Source organism: Mesoplodon densirostris, chromosome 10 (genome assembly GCF_025265405.1).
Source record: "Mesoplodon densirostris isolate mMesDen1 chromosome 10, mMesDen1 primary haplotype, whole genome shotgun sequence".
Taxonomy (NCBI): domain Eukaryota; kingdom Metazoa; phylum Chordata; class Mammalia; order Artiodactyla; family Ziphiidae; genus Mesoplodon; species Mesoplodon densirostris.
In genome coordinates, this window is record NC_082670.1 from 110,250,410 (window position 1) to 110,270,306 (window position 19,897).

At 57.8% G+C, this 19,897-nt stretch overlaps 1 protein-coding gene across 2 annotated transcripts in view; it reads left to right on the forward strand.

The window, feature by feature from the left end:
* Positions 1 to 1,938: 1,938 nt before the first annotated feature.
* ZXDC (ZXD family zinc finger C) overlaps positions 1,939 to 19,897 on the forward strand; it is a 32,507-nt gene continuing 14,548 nt past the window's right edge. For both annotated transcript variants that reach the window (XM_060110729.1, XM_060110730.1), the window contains exons 1-8: positions 1,939 to 2,809; positions 4,998 to 5,150; positions 5,239 to 5,317; positions 6,336 to 6,466; positions 9,864 to 10,034; positions 12,623 to 13,272; positions 14,113 to 14,175; positions 14,768 to 14,852. In XM_060110729.1, the coding sequence (XP_059966712.1) occupies positions 1,954 to 2,809; positions 4,998 to 5,150; positions 5,239 to 5,317; positions 6,336 to 6,466; positions 9,864 to 10,034; positions 12,623 to 13,272; positions 14,113 to 14,175; positions 14,768 to 14,852 (2,188 nt within the window). In that variant the 5' untranslated portion in view covers positions 1,939 to 1,953. The remainder of the gene's footprint in view (positions 2,810 to 4,997; positions 5,151 to 5,238; positions 5,318 to 6,335; positions 6,467 to 9,863; positions 10,035 to 12,622; positions 13,273 to 14,112; positions 14,176 to 14,767; positions 14,853 to 19,897) is intronic.

The following is a 19,897-nucleotide window of genomic DNA, read 5'->3' on the forward strand; positions in this document are numbered from 1 at the left end:
CATCCATATTTTAGCATGTATCAGTGCTTCATTCCTTTTTATGGCTAAATGATATTCCTTTCTATGGAAAGGCCATATTTTGTTCACCCCTTTGTCTGTTGATGGACACTTGACTGTTTCCTTTTTTTTTAAGGTAGCATTATGCTACTGTGAACATTCACATACAAGTTTTTGTGTGGATGGGTTTTCATTTCTCTTGGATATATACCTAGGAGTGGAATTGCTGGGTCATAAGGAAATTCTATCCTTAACTTTTTGAGAAACTACCAAGCTTTTTTCCACAGTGGCTTCACCGTTTTACATTCCCACCAGAAATATATGAGGGTTCCAATTTTTCCACACCCTCATCAACACTTGTTATTGTCCATTTAAAAAATTATAGCCATCCTAGTAAGTGTGAAGTGGTATCTCATTGTGGTTCCGAATTGCATTTCCCTGATGAGTAATGAATGATATTGAGTTTTTTTTCATGGGCATATTGGCTAATTGTATTTCTTCTTTGGAAAAATGTCTATTAAGATCCCTTGTGTATTTTTAAATTGGATTGTTTGTGATTAAGTTACAAGTTTTAAAAAGTACATTCTGGATAGTAGATCCCCATCAGATATATGATTTGCAAATTTTCTCCCATTTTGTGGGTTACCTTTTCACCTTCTTGTTTGTGTTCTTTGACTCAAAAGAGTTTTTAATTTTGTTGAAGCCCAAATGGTTTCTTTTCATTGGTTGTGCTTTCAGTTTCACATCTAAGAAACCACTGCGTAATCCAAGGTCACAGATGTAGTAGTTTTATAGTTACAGCTCTTACGTTAGGCCTCGGATCCATTTTGAGTTCGTTTTTGTGTCTGGTACGAGGCGGAGGTCCAAACCCATTCTGTTGTATGTGGATAACCAGTTGTCCCAGGCCCATTTATTGAAAAGATTGTTTCCTTCATTGAATGGTCTTGGAGCAATTTATTTTTGGCACAAATTCTTACATATAAATGTTTCCTGTTCTTTTCAATATTATTGATGTACCTTATTTTATTTATTTATTGGCCGTGTGGAGAGACCTAAGTTCCCCAACCGGCACTGCAAGCGCCGAGTCCTAACCTCTGGACCACCAGGGAACTCCTGAAGTACCTTACTTCTTCTTTTTAAAAAATACATTTATTTATTTATGGCTGCATTGGGTCTTCGTTGCTGCACGCGGGCTGCTGTGAATGACTCGACAGGGTCCCCGTCCTCACGGAGGCTTCACTGGAACAGGGACGAACGGAACAACTGCAGTTGAGAGCTGTCTGAGGGGCGGGGGGAGGGCACTCGGAGAGAGCCCCGCAGGCTAGAACCCGCTCGTCCTGCGGGAGGAGGGGGAGCGGGGCGGGGGTCCGGTGGGGGGAGCAAGGACAAAGCGGGGCCGCTCGGGGAGGGGGCGCAGCCGGACCTGCGCTTTGGAAGATCACGGGCGCGGCCGGCGGAGGACCGACCGGGGGGCGGGGGCCCGGCAGCCGCGGGGTCATCGTCCCGGAACGCGCGGGTGGGGCGCGGTCGGTCCGGGCGGGGACGAGATGCGAGGCAGCGCTCACTGAGGCGGCAGGACCGCTCGGAGCTACAAGCCGCCGGACCGTCCCCGACCCACCGGTTCCGCCGGTTCCGCCGGTTCCGCCGCGCGAGCCGACCGGGAGCGTAACGCCAGCCTCTAGCGACCCACCCTGCACCGCCCACCGCGCGGAGCCCTGACGTCACGCGGCCCGGCAGGCCCCGCGCCCCGCCCGCCCCCGCGCCCCGCCCGCCCCCGCGCCCCGCCCGCCGCTCCGCGCACGCGCGCCTCGGGCCGGCTCCGGCGCGCGCCGGCCTGCACTCCGCGCCGGGCTTTGGCGCCGACTCGCGTGCGTAGCGCACGGCGTCACGCTCCTCGTGCGTGCGTGCGGGGTGGCGTTTCCGGCGAGGCGGTGGCTGGACGCGCAGCGGCCCAAGATGGACGCGCCGGCGGTGCTCGCTGCTGCGGCCCCGGCCCCACGCGGACCCCAGCTCGACGGCGGCCCCGGCCGGACCCGCAGAACCCCGGGCTCCGCGCACCGCCGGCTGCTACTGCTGCGGGACCCCGAGGACGGCGCGCAGGAGCCGCGGCGCGGGGAGGCCCGGCCGGCGGGCCCCGGCGGCGGCGACTCCTTCGTGGTGCTGCTGGAAGTGGCGCGCGGCGCGGCCGAAGCCCCGGGGCGGCGGGAGACCGAGCCCGAGCCCGGCGGCGCCGCGAGGCCGGCCGGCCGCCCTGCGCAGGTCCCCGGTGCCGCGCCCCTCGTGGGCCCCCGGGCCGCCGGCGGCCAGGACCTGCTGGTGCACCTGGAGCGCGGCGTCCTCACGCTGGCCGCTCGGTCCCGGCGTCCGCCGCCCGGCCAGGAGGCCGCCAACCCTGCAGGGGCCCGCCGCGCGTCCGCCGGTCCCGGGTACCGCTGCCCCGAGCCGCAGTGCGCGCTCGCCTTCGCCAAGAAGCACCAGCTCCAGGTGCACCTGCTGACGCACGGCGGCGGCCAGGGCAGGCGGCCCTTCAAGTGCCCGCTGGACGGCTGCGGCTGGGCCTTCACCACGTCGTACAAGCTCAAGCGACACTTGCAGTCGCACGACAAGCTGCGGCCTTTCGGCTGCCCGGTGGGCGGCTGCGGCAAGAAGTTCACCACCGTGTACAACCTCAGGGCGCACATGAAGGGCCACGAGCAGGAGAGCCTGTTCAAGTGCGAGGTGTGCGCCGAACGCTTCCCCACGCACGCCAAGCTCAGCTCGCACCAGCGCAGCCACTTCGAGCCGGAGCGGCCCTACAAGTGCGACTTTCCCGGTGAGCGGCGCCGGCGGGGCGGGGCGGGCCGCGCGGCGTCTCTTCTCCTCCCGCTCGGGGTCGCGGTGGCTCCCGAACCCCGCCTGGCTGCGAGGCTTGGGCAGCAGCTCTGAGAATCTCGGCGCCCTTCCCCGGCGGCTTCCGGTGAGCGAGGCCACCAGGCGTGTTCCCGGAGACGGGAGTTTGAGACAGGTGTCGTCACTTAGAAAAGCTCCGTCCGGCGTATAGGCGCGTTCCCCGGGCTGCAGGGACGCAGGGCTACGCGGCCCAGGCGAGGCCTTAAGGTGCCGAGGGGATGATGGCGGGGGTGCGGTGCATCCACTTTTGTGCCGTGGAAAGTGTTTCCTTCGGGCTTCACAGTTGCGTGAAGTTCTGAACGTCGTCCTTATCTTCAGACGGAGAGACTCTGGGCAGGTGGGTGCCGTGGGCGGAGGGGTCTTTCTCCTCTGTGAGTGCCCCTGAACTGTCCACCGGGATAGGCAGCTCTGGCTGCTGTCGGAGGGAGTGTGCCTCTGCACGAGAGGAGGTTCCCGCCTGGGAAGGAGGGGCTGCGGTGCGGGGGCCCCGCTGCAGAGCCAAGGCAGGGAATGGGGGCAGTGGGGCGGGCTGGGGGCAGGGTGCCCGAGGACCTCCCAGGTGTCCTTCCTTCAAAGAGAAGCGCGAGTGTGTGCCCGGCGACCCTGTTGATGCGTTACGGACGCGGAGTGCGCTGCTTAGGATGTACGTCGTGAAGTGTACTCACGTGTGGGAGTTTGAAAGGGCGGAAGAAACTTCACATGTTACCAGGTTCCCGTGTTTTCTTCCCACGCGCCCTGGCCTGCCCTGTGCAACCCGTCTCCGTGGAGAGCATGGCTGCAGGCCACTGATCGCGAATGCTTGGTCCTGCATTCGGAATGTGACCGCGGTCTGCGGACCGCTCTCTAGTAAAAAGCTCAGGGCCATCCTTCTGAGCATAGTACCAGGAGGATGAGGGGTCCAGCCTGCTTCTGGGCACGGGGTCGCCCTGGGGGTTTGGAGGTGAATGGTACGCGGGGTGTTTGTTTGAGGTGGGCGGGAGCAGGAGAGGGACACGGTGAAGCTGCGTGAATGTTCCAGACCGGAGTGTCCGGAGGAGTGACCCAGGTAGAGGCAGTGGGGCGCGGGGTCAGGAGGCTTGGCTGCCGGTTGGGGGAGGCGCTTCTTGCTGAGGCAGAGGCTGACAGCCTGTTCAGGTCTCCCTGACGGAGTGTGAGAAGACGCCCAGGCCCGAAATACGGAGTGGCTGGGGCTGCCGGGCATAGACAGGTGTGTGCCCGAGAGGAGGATTGTAAGGCGTTTAGGAAGATCAGCGTTTCCCAGTGAAGTGTCGCTGTGAAAAGTGGGGTTCCCTGGGGTTCCCTGGGCTGTCCTGCAGAGTGCTGCGTGCACCTGGCAGCACCGTAAAGGCTCTGAGAAGCGCTGCAGCGGAGACTCCTGGTAAGCATCTCGTAGCCTCGTGTTTGCTGCCCTGTTTGAGCACTGAACCTTTCTGTCAGAGGAGAACTAGTGATGTGCACAGTCTGGTGGCTCAGCCGGGGTTGACGATGCAGGTGGTGGAAAAAGGCCATGTGAGCGAAGATGACCCCAGTGACCCTTGACAGAGCAGGGAACTCCGAGGAAATGGACCAAAAGGAGAGAGAAGCTCGCTGCTAGAGGCCGGGCTGCCAGCTGTCAAGGACGTCCGGGAGGATGTTTACGAGGGTGGGGGATGTGGCCTCACTTCTACAGGTGAAAAAGTCTCAGGTGTTATTACTGCAGTCGTTTGCAGCTCTTCCAAGCTCAGCCCGACCAGACGGAATCTTGTTCCTTAGTCTCTGCTTTCTCTCGTTGGGTTTATGGTCTCACATGGGCAACCTGGGCAGTTGAGTTCCCACCATGTCCACAGGGTCTGAGCTATGGAACTGGGGGCAGTGCTGTGCTGGAGGACTTTCTCTTGATCTGGTGCTTTGTCTCCGGGTCACATGGGGACAGGTGGCCTGTGTGCACCCGTGGGCTGCCCTGAGCCACGCCTACTTTAGCTGCAAAGGTTTTCACTGTCTGGAGATGCTCCTTAGTCCTCCTCCTCCCCATCTGCCCCAGTGCACGCAGCGCCCTGGGGTGGTGACTGGTTTAGTTGTGTTCCGTGACTTGCGTCACGCCAGTGAGCGGGGTGTGTGTTTTCTCCGTTCAGGCTGCGAGAAGACGTTCATCACAGTGAGTGCCCTGTTCTCCCATAACCGGGCCCACTTCAGGGAACAAGAACTCTTTTCTTGCTCCTTTCCTGGATGCAGCAAACAGTATGACAAGGCCTGTCGTCTGAAAATCCACCTGAGAAGCCATACAGGTAACAAGCCGGGGCCATCTGGACCCCATCTGCCGTCGGCGCAGCTCACACTTGTAATCACGTGGTGTGATTTTTTTTCCTTTCTAAGGCGAAAGACCTTTTATCTGTGATTCTGACAGTTGTGGCTGGACCTTCACCAGCATGTCTAAACTCCTAAGGCACAGAAGGTAATCTTGACATTTTGGTTGAATTATCAGTGTTGGAAACAGGTGAGTTGTTCGTTAGTAGTAGAAGCCTATGGGTGCAATCATCTTTGGGTTTCTTTAAGTTATGAAAAACAAACCAACGTGGATAACTTGAAAATTCAGAACCTCATAAGAAGAAAACCACACAGAATCTGATTCCCCAAAATCAGTTTTTCCTGTGTGTACTTGATTTTAAGTTTAACTGGTGTACTTAATATGCAATTTGATGTTTTAAAAAAATTAAGGCTATAGACTAAGCCTTCGTCGTGTTACAAACTTCCCGCGGTGGTGATGACGCCTTGGAGGACTGGGCCTCTGTGCAGGAGACACTCGGCGCCTGGCCTGTGTCCCTTGTTTGGCCTCTCAGCAGCTGCGACACTGAAGCTCTTGTTCTCCTGTTTTTGTTTTGTTTTATACATTTATTTATTCTTATTTAATTTATCTTTGGCTGCGTTGGGTCTTCGTTGCTGCACGCAGGCTTTCTCTAGTTGCGGCAAGCGGGGGCTTCTCATTGTGGTGGCTTCTCTTGTTGCGGAGCACGGGCTCTAGGTGCGCAGGCTTCAGTAGTTGCAGCCCATGGGCTCAGTAGTTGTGGCTCGCGGGCTTTAGAGCACAGGCTCAGTAGCTGTGGCACACGGGCTTAGTTGCTCCGCGGCATGTGGGATCTTCCCAGACTGGGGATCGAACCCGTGTCCCCTGCATCGGCAGGCATATTTTTAACCGCTGTACCACCAGGGAAGCCCCTTGTTCTCCTGTTTTGCATTGGGAGCCAGAGAGGTTGGGTGGTTTGTCTGTACTTGCACAGTTGGGATCTGAGGTGTCTACTTAGCGAAAGACTGTGTGTACGTGAGGTGATGTCCCCTGCGGTGTGGACAGTCTGTGTGGGAGCGGGGTTGCTGAGCGGGGGAAGTGGCTTCATCAGGGTCTCGGGGAGGCTGCTGCTCCTGAATGGAACACTCTGCTTGGGAGTGGTCACTGCCCGTTGCTCTCTGTCCCGCAGGAAGCACGATGAGGACCGCCGCTTCCACTGCCCCGTCGAGGGCTGCGGGAAGTCGTTCACCAGGGCCGAGCACCTCAAGGGCCACAGCGTCACCCACCTGGGCACCAAGCCCTTCGCGTGTCCCGTGGAAGGTAGGTGTGAGCCGGCCCCATGGCCACCTGGACGCTATGCGTGGAAGTTGCTTTGAGGTGCGTCATGTCGGCTGCGGCGTGAGGTGGGCTCGGCTGGTTTTAGCCGGGGGCCGGGTCTTGGGAGCCGTGTGTCGGGAAGAGCAGATTCAGAGTCAGGCCGCGGGACTGGGTCCTGCGGGGGGCGCTCTGCTGAGTCCCCTCTGGGTTTGGTGGTTGTGAGGATCCACTGACAGAACGCGTGAAGAAAGCCCGTTTCGGCACGTGGCACGTGTCTCGGACTCAGTAGCCGTGGCTCCCCACGCTGTGACTGGACAGCAGTGAAGCCAGGCTGGCGTTTTAGAGGCACGATTCCGGGACGGCGGGCCGGGGCCCTCGGGGTGTGAAGTTGAACCCTGGCTCCACCCTCCCTGAATCAGGGACCTCAGGCAAGGTTCTCTGGGCTTCAGTTTCCTCACCTGGAGAAGGGGATACCAAAGACCCACTTGCAGCTGAGCAGTTTCTGGAATGTAGCCCAGGTGGTCTAATCAGACACAGACCCGCCTCTCCCCAGGGCTCCGGTTGGGGCCACAGGTACACAGCTGACGTGCAGGGTGCTTGCCGCACAGAGGAGGTCACCCGGAGGGTTCTTGGGGTGGGGGAGTGGCTCCCAGTAGGCAGGGGCGGTGGAGGCAGAAGGGCCGGTGTGGGCAGCGGGCTCAGGGCTCTAGGCGGGGTAATGGGGCCACATTAGGCTGCGTCTGGGGTCCTGGGCAGATGGGCCGGTGCCTGGGCAGGCAGTGGGAAGGGAGGGACGGCGTAGACGGCAGAGGCGGGAGTTAGAATGCTTGGTGCCTGGCGAGGGTTCAGGAGCGGGTGCTGTGGAGGGGGTGGCGGCTGGGTCAGCGTCTCAGTTCAGACGGGGACCCGGGGCGCAGGCAGGAGGTGGGTGCGGACGCGCGGCGTTCCAGGTGCCCGCGGGCTTTGCCGGCAGATGCTCGGAGGCGGGGCAGGTGCTGCTGGGGCCCGAGAAGCGGGCTGGGGGCGGGGCAGACCGCGCACGGCCGGGACAGGTGCGGCGAAGGCGCCTGCGCGCGGCTCCCAGCCCTGCCTCTTCTCTGCTTCTCTCCAGTGGGGGGTGGTGGGGCCCAGCTGGTCAGGGGGTTTAATTAAGGGCTGAGAGGACATCAGTAACCGCCACCGCTGCCGGCAGGTCGCAGCAGCAGGCCTGTGGCCGAGCCCTGGGAACTGCCCCGCGTGCGGGTGGGCCAGCAGAGGGCGCCCCGGGAGGGGCCTGAGGAGGACGCGAGGGGCCAGGTGGGCTCTGGGCCAAGAGAAGACCCAGTTTGGGAAAGGAGGCAAGTGGGCCGGCGCGGGGAGCTGAGGGGCCGCGGGCGGCTGGCGAGGCCTGCGGGGGTGGGGGTGGGGGGCTAACCCCGGCGGGTGGGCGGGGCGAGGCGGGAGAGGCTGGTTCCCGCTTCCCTCCTCCTCGAGGGGATTGAGGGAAAGAGGAAGGGGCAGGGCTGGCGACGGAGGAGGGAGGGTTTCCTTTGGGCAACTGCGTCCTTGAGAGCGCTGCGCCGGTCTGGCGTAGAGGGTGACCGGCAGCGCGTGGTCGAGGGTGCGCTTTTCCAGGGAGTGGTGGTGAAGGCGGGTGGCGGAGGCACCCAGAACCCTTTTCACGTTTGCGGAGAGTTGATAGTTCTTGAGTCTGGATGACTTCGCCGTTTCCTCTGTTCTTGTAGGTGTTTGGAACATTCTTAATAAAAAGTTAAAAAGCCGCCCCTCCCCGCCTTCTCCGTGGTTGTAGCAGGAGGAGGAGAGGAGGGGGAGGGGAGCACGGCGGCGAAGGGCGGCGAGGGCGTGTGCCTGGTGCGGCTTCTCTGGGCCTCCAGCCCGCGGTGGCGCCCACGGGAACGTGGGTGCGAGCCGAGCAGACTCCTGAGGAGCTGGGGTTTGCAGGGAAGTCTGTCTTCGACAAGTTGCTTCTGCCCGTCCCCTGGCGGGGTGGTGACTTGGTAGAAATGCGTGGGGCTGTGTGTGAATATCCTTAATCTGTAAAGCGGTAACACGAGTCTCAATAGATTACGTTGTAATTAGGAAAACGTAGTCGTTGACACACATGAAAAAGTGGGCATACTTCTGATCATCAAAGGGAATACAAATTAAAATGATACCTGTCTTGTTCCCTGTTGAATTCGCAAGTATCTCTACAAGTAGAAAGCAGCACGGTGGACGTCCCTGGGGTGGTCGAGCCCGCCCTCGGGAAGGCCGTGCGGTAGGCGGCCGTGTGATCAGCCTGGACGTCTCTGGGAGGGTCCCAGCTGGGAGGGGGTGTGGAGCACAGCACCCGTGGCGACAGGGCCCCCGGGGGCAAGACCAGAGATGCCTCTTCTCTGTTGTGTTTCCCAAGTGCCCTGTCCTGAGCCTCACCTGGCAGCGGGTGTGAACTTTTGTTTGACAGTGAAGTCAGTTCAGAACTGCCCTCCGGGGCAGCAGAGCCCTCACTGCCGTGGTGTGTCCTCTGTGCGTAGCCTCTTTTCTGGCAACAGCCCTCCTCCGGCCCCCAGCGACCCCGTCGCCTTCCCTGACGTGCTGTCGCGTGACAGCGCTGGGGCGTCCTTCCTGGGCGTCGTGAGTACCGTGGAGGCCCCGCTTTACGGAAGGGGTCGAGACGGCCGTACGCGGGTGGGGCCGGTCCTGCAGCTCCCCACAGCCTGGCCTGGCAGCCCCTCGGCCGCACCTCCTTGCTGTGGTGGCCACGCCGCCCGGCACCTCGGACGTGACCTACCTCCTGGGACCTTCCCTCCTCGGGCTGGCGCTCTCCTCTGCTCCCGGAACGCTGGGTGGCCCGACCCCGGGCTTCAGTCGCCTATGTTAGGACAGCTGGCTGCTTATGTGTCCCTACCTACCAGGTGACGAGCTTGTGGCCGTCAGGAACCCCTCTTCCCTCCTGTGACCCCGCCGTGCCGAGCTCCAGCGGTGGGCCGTCGGGGCGTGGAGGGGGGTGGCTGTATCTCTGGGTCTGCCTGTTTCCCTCTGCCCCGGGCGCGTGTCTGCTCTGCGGACGTGGGCAGGGCCAGCTCCGGGCTCCCCTCTTGCCTCTGATTCCCGGCCATCTGCTCGGCCCTTCTGGGCAGCAGCTTCTCAGGGGCGAAATGAGAGGAAGTGGTGGGTCTGTGGGGTGGTCTCCAGCCCCAGATGTCACGGGCTCGCAGGTTTTCTTCCAGTAGCAGCTAAATGGAGGCGGTCAGCCTGACTTGTGCAGGTCACGCGTCCTGCCTGCGGCCGATGCGGGACTTCAGGCCTCCTCGTGATGCTGCCTGAGGGCGCTTGCTGGGGGCAGAGCGGGGCCGTGCCCTGTCTGGGTGCTGCCGGGACGGGGACCCTCAGGCTAACACGCGTCCCTCTCTCTGCCCAGGGTGCTGTGCCAGGTTCTCCGCGCGGAGCAGCCTCTACATTCACTCCAAGAAGCACCTGCAGGACGTGGCCGCTCCGAAAACCAGGTGCCCGGTGTCCAGCTGCCACAGGCTCTTTGCTTCCAAGCACAGCGTGAAGGCGCACGTGATCAGACAGCACCACCGGCTCCCAGGTCGGCCCCGCTCACGGCCCTGAGGGCGCCCAGGGTCCACTGGACGCGTGTCAGGGACACGGCACGAGTCGCTGCTTCCTCGGCTCCCAGCCCAGGGACCGCAGCCGCCCCGCTGCGTGGCCTCGTGGCCTCTCTTCTGCCACTTCCTGCCTCTGACCCTCACCCGCCCTTGTCTCTGAGGGGCTTCCACGGGGTTGGCCTTCGTAGCCTGGCCTTCTGAGTCTCTCCTTGCGACCTTGTCCTGTGTTCCAAGCCTGCCCCCCATTGCGTCCGACGCCTTCAGCTCCTCCTGTCCACCCCGGTGCCTGGGAGAGTCCTTGGCGACAGGACAGAGCTGTTTCCGGATGTTCTGGGGGCAGAGTGCGGACCACGGCGAGCCCAGAGGGGCGACTCGGCACACGGACCTGGCCGTCCTGCTACCTGGGGGCCTGGGACCGAGCATCCCGCCCCGTGCACCGGCCCCTGGGCGGGCTTGAGGGTCTGGGTGGTCTGGCGGCTGCCTCTCCCTAGAGCCGTCCCAGCACCGTGCTCTGCGGCCCGGCAGGCCTGCTGCTCCTGGCAGGGCCTGGAGGGTGAAGTACTAGCTGTAGTTACCTGAGCAGCTGCTTCCAGGCCCTGCTCAGTGCCACCTTTGTGACAGGCCTGCCCAGCCTCAGGCATAGCCACTTCCCCGCTGTGATCCTGGGAGGGGCACCAGTATGTGAAGCACGTGTTGGGCAGGTGATGGGGGGGTGGTCCCAGGCCCTGCATTTATGCTGTGACATGGTCTCGTGTCAGCTAGGTGATCAGGGGTGTGTGTCCCAGGCCTGGCGTTTACAATGTGGTACGGTCTCTTGTCGGGTAGGTGACTGGGGTGCATCCCAAGCCTCACATTTATGATGTGACGTGGTCTCGTGTCAGGTGTGTGACGGGCTCCCAGGCTTGCCTCCTGATAAAGGTGCCTGGGAGCATCTGTTTATCGTGGACGGACTCTGCCAGGCCCTGAATTGGCTGTTCGCGTCCCCCTCACGTTGGTCCGGGGTGGGGCTCACATTGGCAAGAAAGTGCTGGAGTGAGGTCATGGTGTGGCCTAATGCTGGATGCTCTGTATTAATGTTTGTTTAATGATTTTTGAATGTTTGGCCCTTGCACGTTGGCAGGTCTCCAGTAAATATGTGTGGAATCAGTAAAATGCTAAATAGGAAATTTATGAGCACACTGGCATGTATTTGCCTGGATTATTATTGATTTTTTCGTAGGGAGGTGAATCATCAAGGTTATCAGGGAAACTTGAAAAAGAGACATGTTTCCATCTTTCATTACTTCAAAGAGTCACTGCCCTTTCAGAATGTTTCCTTGGTACCAGATGATTATTGAAGCAACGATAGATTGATCCAGTTCTCAAACTTTGAAGTAATGTGACAGCTGCAGATGATATATTCTGAATTTGGTTGTCGTTTATTTACTTTTGGAGGGGTGGCGTCTAGAGTAGATTTCTTTCATCGGTTCACGGTAGAAGCATCCTAGGCACTTTGACGTGGGGTCCACAGCTGGACAGTGTGAGCTTGGGATTAGCTCAGGGTTGGGAGGGAGGGATGGTGCCAGGCCTGGGAGCGCCTTTCCCTCTGGCCGGGCCTGGGTGTCGGAGGCCGCAGGAGAGGGGCAGTCAGGCCTCGTTTGGCAGCTGTGCCCCAGTTCTCTGTGCTTCCACTTTCCTGTTTGCTTGGTGCCTGGTGAGCCCTAGGATTGGGTGTTCTTGTGTATGAACCCCCAACTTGAACATTCATTGAAACTTTTTTACAGGATTTTAGTGTTCATTATTCTCCCAAGGGTAATCTGATTACTTAAAATCTTAATTGAATAACAAATAATCAAGTATTGGGAGAGCGCTGCGTGCGGCAGCAATTAAGTGAACGAGGGCGGCTTGTTGAGGGCCAGGCCCTGTGTCTGCCGCTGAGGGGTACAGACGCTGGGACCCGCAGTGGGGGCAGTGGAGCCTGGCAATGGAGCAGCTCCATCCAGGAGGCCACAGCCAGGCCTGCAGAGTGCGGTGTCTGATGTGCGCTCTCCGCAGCTCCCTGGGGGCGCCCTGCTCCAGCCCAGAGGCAGGCAGCCGGCAGGCTAGATTACCCCCACTGTCCATCCCTGCCCTTGCGCCCTCTCCTTCTGGAGAAGCTGCTTGTCACGAAGTGGGCAGAGAGCTGGATGGGACGTGGACCCACATGGCTGATGCCAGAAATGTCAGGGAGCCGGGGTTCAGCGTGGCCTGAGGCCTGCAGGTGTCTGCTCAGCCAGAGTGCCTCGTCTCCTAGGGTGGCTGCTCGTGGTGGAGTGAGCTCAGGGTTTGAAGCCAGCAGGACTTGGGTCTGAGTCTCGCCTCTTCCGTCACTGGGCGGTGTGACTTTGGGGAGCGTCATCGACCCAGGTCACGCCCGCCATATGGGGAGATGTCTGTGGGCTCGAGGCTCTGGGCAGCGTGGACAGGGCGCCGGGCATGTCCCCCACAGTGCCTTGCTGCAGAGCGTGGCCGCCTGCTCACATCTTGAGCACACACAGAGCTCCCTGGGCTCTGAGGGCCTGAGGTCACCAGAGGGTTCCTTCCTTTTCAGACCTCTTCCCTCCGCGGGGAGCTCCAAGTGCGCTCGCGCCCAGCAGTGACCTCAGCAGCCCCAGCCAGAGTGCGTTCAGCAGCGTGGACCTGGCGGTCCTCTTCTCCGACACGCCTGGCGACAGCGGTGGTGCCCCCAGGACCTCTGACGAGGCGCTGCGCACTGGAATCCTGACTGTCGACGTGACTTCTGTGAGCGCCTCTCTCGGGGGGGGCCTCCCTGCCAGTCAGGCTGCCTCAGGGCCCAGGGGCCCCCTAGTCTTGGTGGCCCACAATGACGTCCCACTGGGCCCAGACAGGCCCGTCGTTCTTGGGACGGCAGCCACGGTTCTCCAGCAGGGCGGCCTCGCTGCAGGTGATGTGCAGGCCGTGGACGCAGGGGCGCTGGGCTGTCTGGTGGCTCTGCCCGTGAAGAGCTTGAGTCGGGACCCCCAGGCTTTGACCTCTGCGAGCGGCCCCCAGGGAGACAGCGGTGCCCCGGAGCTGCTGGTTCCCATCAAAGTGGAACCGGACTCGGCCCCCGACCCCGACGCCGTCAGACCGCAGGCGTGGAGCGGAGGGGCGCCGCGGCCTGTGGAGTCCAGCCCTGCAGAGGAGCTCGGAGCTCGGAAAGACGCGGGACTCGGTGCGGGGACCGGCGGCTTCTACGTGGTATGAAGTGCTCTGTTCGGTCATGTCTCGCACCCGTCGTGCGGTGTTCTGGATTAATCTACGTGCAGACGTTTCTTAGGGGTTTGCGAAAGGATGGAGCTCCCGCCTGCAAGTCTGGAAATCTGAGTTCCAATCTCGAGTCTGGAACGGACTAGTTTTTATGACCTTGAGCAAATCACTTAACGTGTCTGAGCCTTAAATTCTCACTTATTTCTAAAATGAGGGGCTTTGGCTACATGATTTCTAAGGTCTTTTCGAGTTCCGTGATTTGGTGATAACCTGTCTTTTCTTGAGAAAACGTGGGGTATTTCATAATGTTGAAATGTTTTGCGTTTGAGCTTATCACGTAATAGCAGATCCTCAGATGGAGTCGTGGCCAAGAGGAATTGTGACATCAACTGTCTCTTAAGGCTTAATGGAAACTAAAACCACACAAAAATGTTTAATTTGAATGAACAACAACAAAAAAAGGGAGTGGTCTGGGAGCCTTTGTCTCTGGAGGGTTATAAGAGCACTTCTCCAATTGTGAGGCTTGGCAGTTAATATATTTTAACTATATTTATGTCAGTTATACATTTAATATAATTTAAAGTAATTTAATCAGAGATTCTTAAGAGAATGTTTTTTCTCAGCCTCAGGTGGGAGTGGTCAAGTAGGTTTTTCTTTGTGGTGCAGGTTAAATTTGATGGTGATGTTTATATTCAGAAAGTTAAATCTTAGTTTACCGTGATATAAAGAAAAGTTACTGCTTTGAATCAGCGTTCTCTGTGAGGGATGCAGCAGTGGCCGAGGGCTGGCGGAGCACGAGACTGACCCTGACCCTGTCCGTTCTCTCGCTAGCTGTGTGACGTGGGCCAGCCTGGCATCTGTGAGCCCAGAAGGCGCGTGGTGAAGGGGCCGCAGGTACGCCCGAGCCTCTCTCTGTGGGGACGAGGGTTCCACCGTGTCCTCGCAGTGCGTCCACAGGGGTGTGGCACTCCCAGTCCCGTGTGCGTACGTCAGGTCCCTCGGTAAACGCCCGGGTTCAGTGATGCACTTACTGCTCTGCTTTGCCGGGTGAGACCCTGAGTGGAGCGCCTGCCCTGAGCAGCCTCCGTGGGGCACACGGCCTGGGCCCCCGGGGTGGCCAAGCGGGCGTGGTATGACATGTCCTGAAACCCGGGGAGGGGCCGCAGTCAGTGAGTCCTGGTCCCTGAGGGCACTGGTTCTGTGTTCAGACAGCAGAGTGGTCTGCAGTTCACTCTAAGATGGTTTCTGTGTAAAATATTTTACTATGTTTTAGACTTTGAAGGAATAAACTTTGCTACTCTGGATAATAAAATCACGTATTTGGTTCCAACTCAGACTCCGTGCAGCTGTCGCTGTCACTGGATGTGGATTCTCTGAGCCTTTGCTAGGGTCTGTTGAGGAAGCAGACCCCGCGCTCAGTAGGTCCCCCGCTCCCCTCCCTCTAATGTTTGGGCCCCGTGACTGATACGCTTTTCTTTGGTCTCAGGAAGGCGGGGGCTCAGCAAGAACTGATTCCCGAGCCATTCAACTAGCCAAGGAAAAAAAGCAGAGAGGAGCTGGGAGCCACACAGGTGAGGCTGTGTGCGGGGAGGGGGCCGGCCACGTCTCGTGGAGCCCCCCAGGGGGCACGTGGCGCTGTGGATCCCCAGCGCAGGAACGCTTCTGATTTTAAAGTGTCGGCATCTTGTTTGAATTCTTCAAGAACACTGAGTGGACCAGACAGGACCTGATAGTGTGTGACCTCCTCCACCCATCCTGAAAATGCGATGGTGGGCACAGTGCTTAAGGGACACTGTAGTCAGGCCTTTTGTGAAGGTGACGCTGAATTCTTCAAATAGCATTATTTTGTAGATTTCATTGTATAAAAATATTTATCTAAAATACATTTTAAAATATCGAAAGGCATGTAGGGTTAGCAGTATACTACCTTACATCTTTTTCTTAATATGACAGCGTCTTACTTCACGTAACGGTAGCGCCCTCCTCTCTGGGGCAGTAAGTAGTGCCCCCGGTGAGCGTGGGCCCTGTCAGCGTTCACTGTGCTGAGGAGGGCCAGCCCTGCGGTTCCCGAAGGCCGGGGCGGGGGAGCTTCAGAGGTGGCGGTGGCAGGTGGTGGTGGCATCCACGAGGGCACAGTTGGTGAGGGGCCGGGGCCTCAGCTCTGTGGAAGTGGAGCTGCTCGGGGGCGGCATCTGTAGAGACAGTTTTGTTTTCATTGTTTTTGTAATATTTCAGCGTTACTTTTTAAAAAACAAGGACACTTAAAAACACGCCAGGCACTGCCATCGCTTCTTTCGGAGTGAGCAGTACGTGTTTCCTTAACGTCAGTATCTAGCCAGCGGTCCCATTGTCAGTCGTTTCAGATGCCATGAATGTTTTTATACCTGTTTATTCTAATCACCCAAGTAAGGCCCGTATTTCCTGTTGGTTGGTGCGTGTCTGGGGTCTCTTTCACATTTGTAGCCCCGCCCGTGTGCGTGTGCGTGTGTGTGCTGGAGGCTGGGCAGTTTGCCTCGTCGGGTTGTCGGGTCTCGCGCTTCAGGGTAACAGGTCACTCTGTCTCCGTGTTTCCTGTAAACCAGTCGCTCCGGCTGGAGGCTTTGCTCTGACTCGACTTAGAGTCTGTGGGGCCCTGATGGCCGGCCCAGCTGCGGACGCCCGGGGTCTGGACTGTTAGGCTGCAGGAGGATGCTGATGTCTTGCCCATTTTAAGCTAGAATACTTCTGCTCATACAGGAAAGTCAGCAGAAGTGTCTAAACTTTTCTCTTAATCAGTTTTCAAAATAACGAGCTAGCTGGTTTCTTTGCATCCTCCAGGGGTGGTCAGGGTACTTTATACGCTCGTTGACTGTCGACTTTCAAGGGAAATAGAAATCTGGAACCTGTCCAGCACGCAGCCTTCACACATGGACGCAGGAGAAGAGTTTCTTCTTGGGGTGTGTAGGCTCACCTATGCTCACCTTTGCCCCATGTGACCTTGAAAGCCCTCTTGTGTCCCGTAACAGCCAAGAGGTAGAGGAAGATAAATAGAGACCCACAGCCCCTTTTCTAGAACCCTCGGGGCCAGCTGTGTGTTTCCCCCGACCCTTTACTTGGTGGCCTTTTAGACTTGCGGAAACACGCTTCCATGTGTGTTGTCCCCAGCTGTTGTGCCCTCCACCCAGCCTCCCCTGTGTGGACGTGTTCCGAGATCACGTGTGTCCACAAAGCTGGGGAAGGACTGGGACATGGGCCACTGATGGGCTTTGACCTCACGTGCGCGTGACAGTCCCCTAGGACCCTCTTCTGCCCAGGGTCCTGGGTTAGCCCCTCGGCCTCTTCCTCTGCGTCTGCTCCTCCACCTTCCAGATGCTCCTGTCGAGATGCTGGTCCTTCAGTCCAGGGCGTCGCTCCCTTCGGGTCTGTCTGGTGCTTTCTCTCTTTCTCTTTTCTTTTTTTTTTTTTTGCGGTACGCGGGCCTCTCACTGCTGTGGCCTCTCCCGTTGCGGAGCACAGGCTCCGGGCGCGCAGGCTCAGCGGCCATGGCTCACGGGCCCAGCCGCTCCGCGGCATGTGGGATCTTCCCGGACCAGGGCACGAACCCGTGTCCCCTGCATCGGCAGGCGGACTCTCAACCACTGTGCCACCAGTGAAGCCCTGGTGCTTTCTCTTGATTGGACCAAGGTTGTGTGTTTTGGGGGGCCCAAAGTGAGGTGCCCTTGTCCCTGCATCTTGTCGGGGTCCATGTGGTAAACTTACTAGGGCAAAGCTGACATTGGCCCCTTGGTTAAGGTGGGGTCTACTGTGTCCTCCATGGTGAAGTTCCTGCTTTTCCCTTTGTAGTGATAAATGTCTGTTTTGAGGTGGCTACTTTGGGCTGGAGTGCAGACCTGCAGGATTACCCCACTCTCACACCACCAGCAAGTGTGAGGGTCCCTGTGACTCTCTGGGTTCACGAATTCTCTAGAAGGGCTCAGAACCCATGGTTATGGATTATCGCAGCAAAGGGACACACAGTACAGTTGGCTGCAGGCAGAGGACACTCCCAGTGAAGCTACCAGCCGCCCTGTCCCTGGTGCTGTGGTCAGTGCTGACGGCCCCACCCCCTCCGGAGGCCGAGATGCCCCTGTGGCCCAAGGCTGCCACCCCGAGTCGCATTGTCAAACTGTCTGAAGGGGCCTGTCTGCCAGGTGGCGCGTTCCAGAGGCCTCGAGACTCCTTCCCGGGGGCTGGGCGACGGGGCAAGGTTAGCCCGGGCCCACGCTGCGCTAGGTCTGTTCTCACCCGCCCGCTTGTTCCGCGTGTGAGGACAGCTTGGCCTGTGCTGTCATTACTGTGGTGGTCCAACGGTGATTTTCCATTTCCTTCCTCCTGTGCGTGTATTAATTAGAATTTTCTGGAAGGAAGAGTTGTCCCTTCTCTCCCCGTCCGTTCAGTCGGTTATATCAGTACAGGCTCAAAGACGCTGACTTTGTCTTTCAGCGTAATGCAGTCAGTGCTGCGTTATAGTCGATACCATCCGTGTGGATTTTGCCGCTCGAATTGTTCCACCTTTGGCCGCTGGCAGCTCTTTTGGTTGGACTCTTATGCCCTCCTGCCAGGCCCCGTCATGGTTCTTGGGGGGCACTCCCCTCACTGGTTGGCACCACCAGGTGCAGCCCTGGAGCAGCCGCTTCTCGGGGTGCCCGTCCCCCACTGGGTGCGGGTTGTGCCGCTGCCTGTTGCCCCAGGGCGCGGCTGCCTTGGGACGCCCGGCGGGCGTGCACCCACGCTGCTGTGCTTCGGACTCAGAGCGTGTTGCGGTTTAGGGTGGGAGTGTGGCACACACATTCCGTATTTCTCACCACGCCTGGTTCTGGTGTTGGCTTTTCAGTGAAACGCATTCACTTAAGTGAGTCAGGAAGTCTGTAAACTGTCTTCACGTGCTTCCGGGTCGCGTGTTGCTGCTACATTCTTTTTGGCACCGAACTTGGGAGAAACCTGGGTTTGGGGACTTCCTGGGTTTCGGGGTGTGGTGTATAGGTCCAAGAGCAGAGAAGCCGCAGGAGCAGGCCTGCTGGTGGAGGCGAGTCGTGTAGACGCTGGCTTCGCAGTGTCGCCGCGGTTCAGTGCAGCGCGCCCGTTGGTTCGTAGGGAATGCGTAGTCTGAACGATTTGAAAAGTGGACATAGGGTCTAAAATCCAAGACTGTTCCCATTGGGTTGCTATTGAGTGCTGAGGCTCCCCCCTCAAACCAGGAGTATTTTCTCAACATAAAAGAGAAACTTTTATTCTTGAAGCTGACAGTTAGCAAAGTAAGCTTCAAAAAAAAAAAAAGCACCCAACTTGAGAACTGGCAACGGGTGTGCGCTCTCTGCTCCTTAAGGGCAGGGAAGGCAGGCAGGCACGGTGCCCCCTGGAGGAGGTGTAGCCAGCAGAGCACACACGTCTGTGTGACGGTGAAAACGTACATGAGTGGGACTCCCCCACTGTTTTGACTGAGGCAGAAAGCAAAACCCCAACCACACGATGTCCAGGAGAGACATATTGTGGACAGGAGTATTTAGAAGGTTAAAATTAAGACAAGATAAAGCAAAACAAAAAACAAAAATTACAAAGCAGGGGTTAATACTAATATCAGAAGCATAGAATTCAGAGAAAAACAATTGGGGCAGAGAAGACTTTTCCTGTTTTGGTTGCTGTTCACACATGATCAACAGTCTTACCATGACTTGTGACCGTTTATATGAATATTTATATGAAAACTTACAGTAGCGAACAACATGAAGTAAACACAGATGGAACGCCAGGAGAATTGGATAAAAACCTAGCAGTATTGGAGTTTGTTAATTTAATTATTTGCAGAATAAGCAGAAAAAATAAAGATGTAAAATATGTTTACAGTGGGATTAGTAAAGTTGTTTTAATAGATTCTATTCCATGACAGTGGAATATTTATATAAATTAAACTGAACAAATTAGGCGTCAGGAAAACCATAGCAAAGTCTAGGAAAAAGCAGCTTGGTAGTACATGTTTTTGACCGTAATGTGGTAAAACACAGTAATAATCATTTGGAAAACAAAAGAAAACTTAGTAAAAACTCTTGGGTGAAAGAAGAAATAGGAGCTGGTTAGAGACTTCCAGGAGGAGCAGGTGGCCGTGTGGTGGCGTGAACTTGAGCAGGCAGCCTCTCGGGTCCCAGCCTTCTCTGTAAAACAGGCAGAAGAGCACCTGCTGAGGTTCCCGAGGGCCTGAGGGTTCCCTGGGGGGGGACTGGGGGTTCCCGACGGGCTGCGCTGGGCTGAGGCGTGTGCAGTGCCTGCAGCCCTGGAAGGTTGGCGGTGGTGGTTCTGTGTGGGAGGGGCGGGTGCGCCGAGCAGGGCGCCTTCCTCTTGAACAAGGAGGAGGGGCTGAGTCTTTCAAGACGGAAACAGAACAGACTAAGATGAGTCAGAAATCCTGATTTTGACCCTTAAGTGTGAAAACCTACTCAGATTTTTAAAAAATCTGTGTGGGCCAAACAGAGCAGCCTTAAGTGGGTACAGCTCCCGGGCTGCCATTTGCTACGTCTGTCTGAGCAGTTTTACAAAGGATACAAGGGAAGCGTAAGTGAATTCCACAGATTCAGTGCAAAGTAAATAGAGATCCTCTGTACCA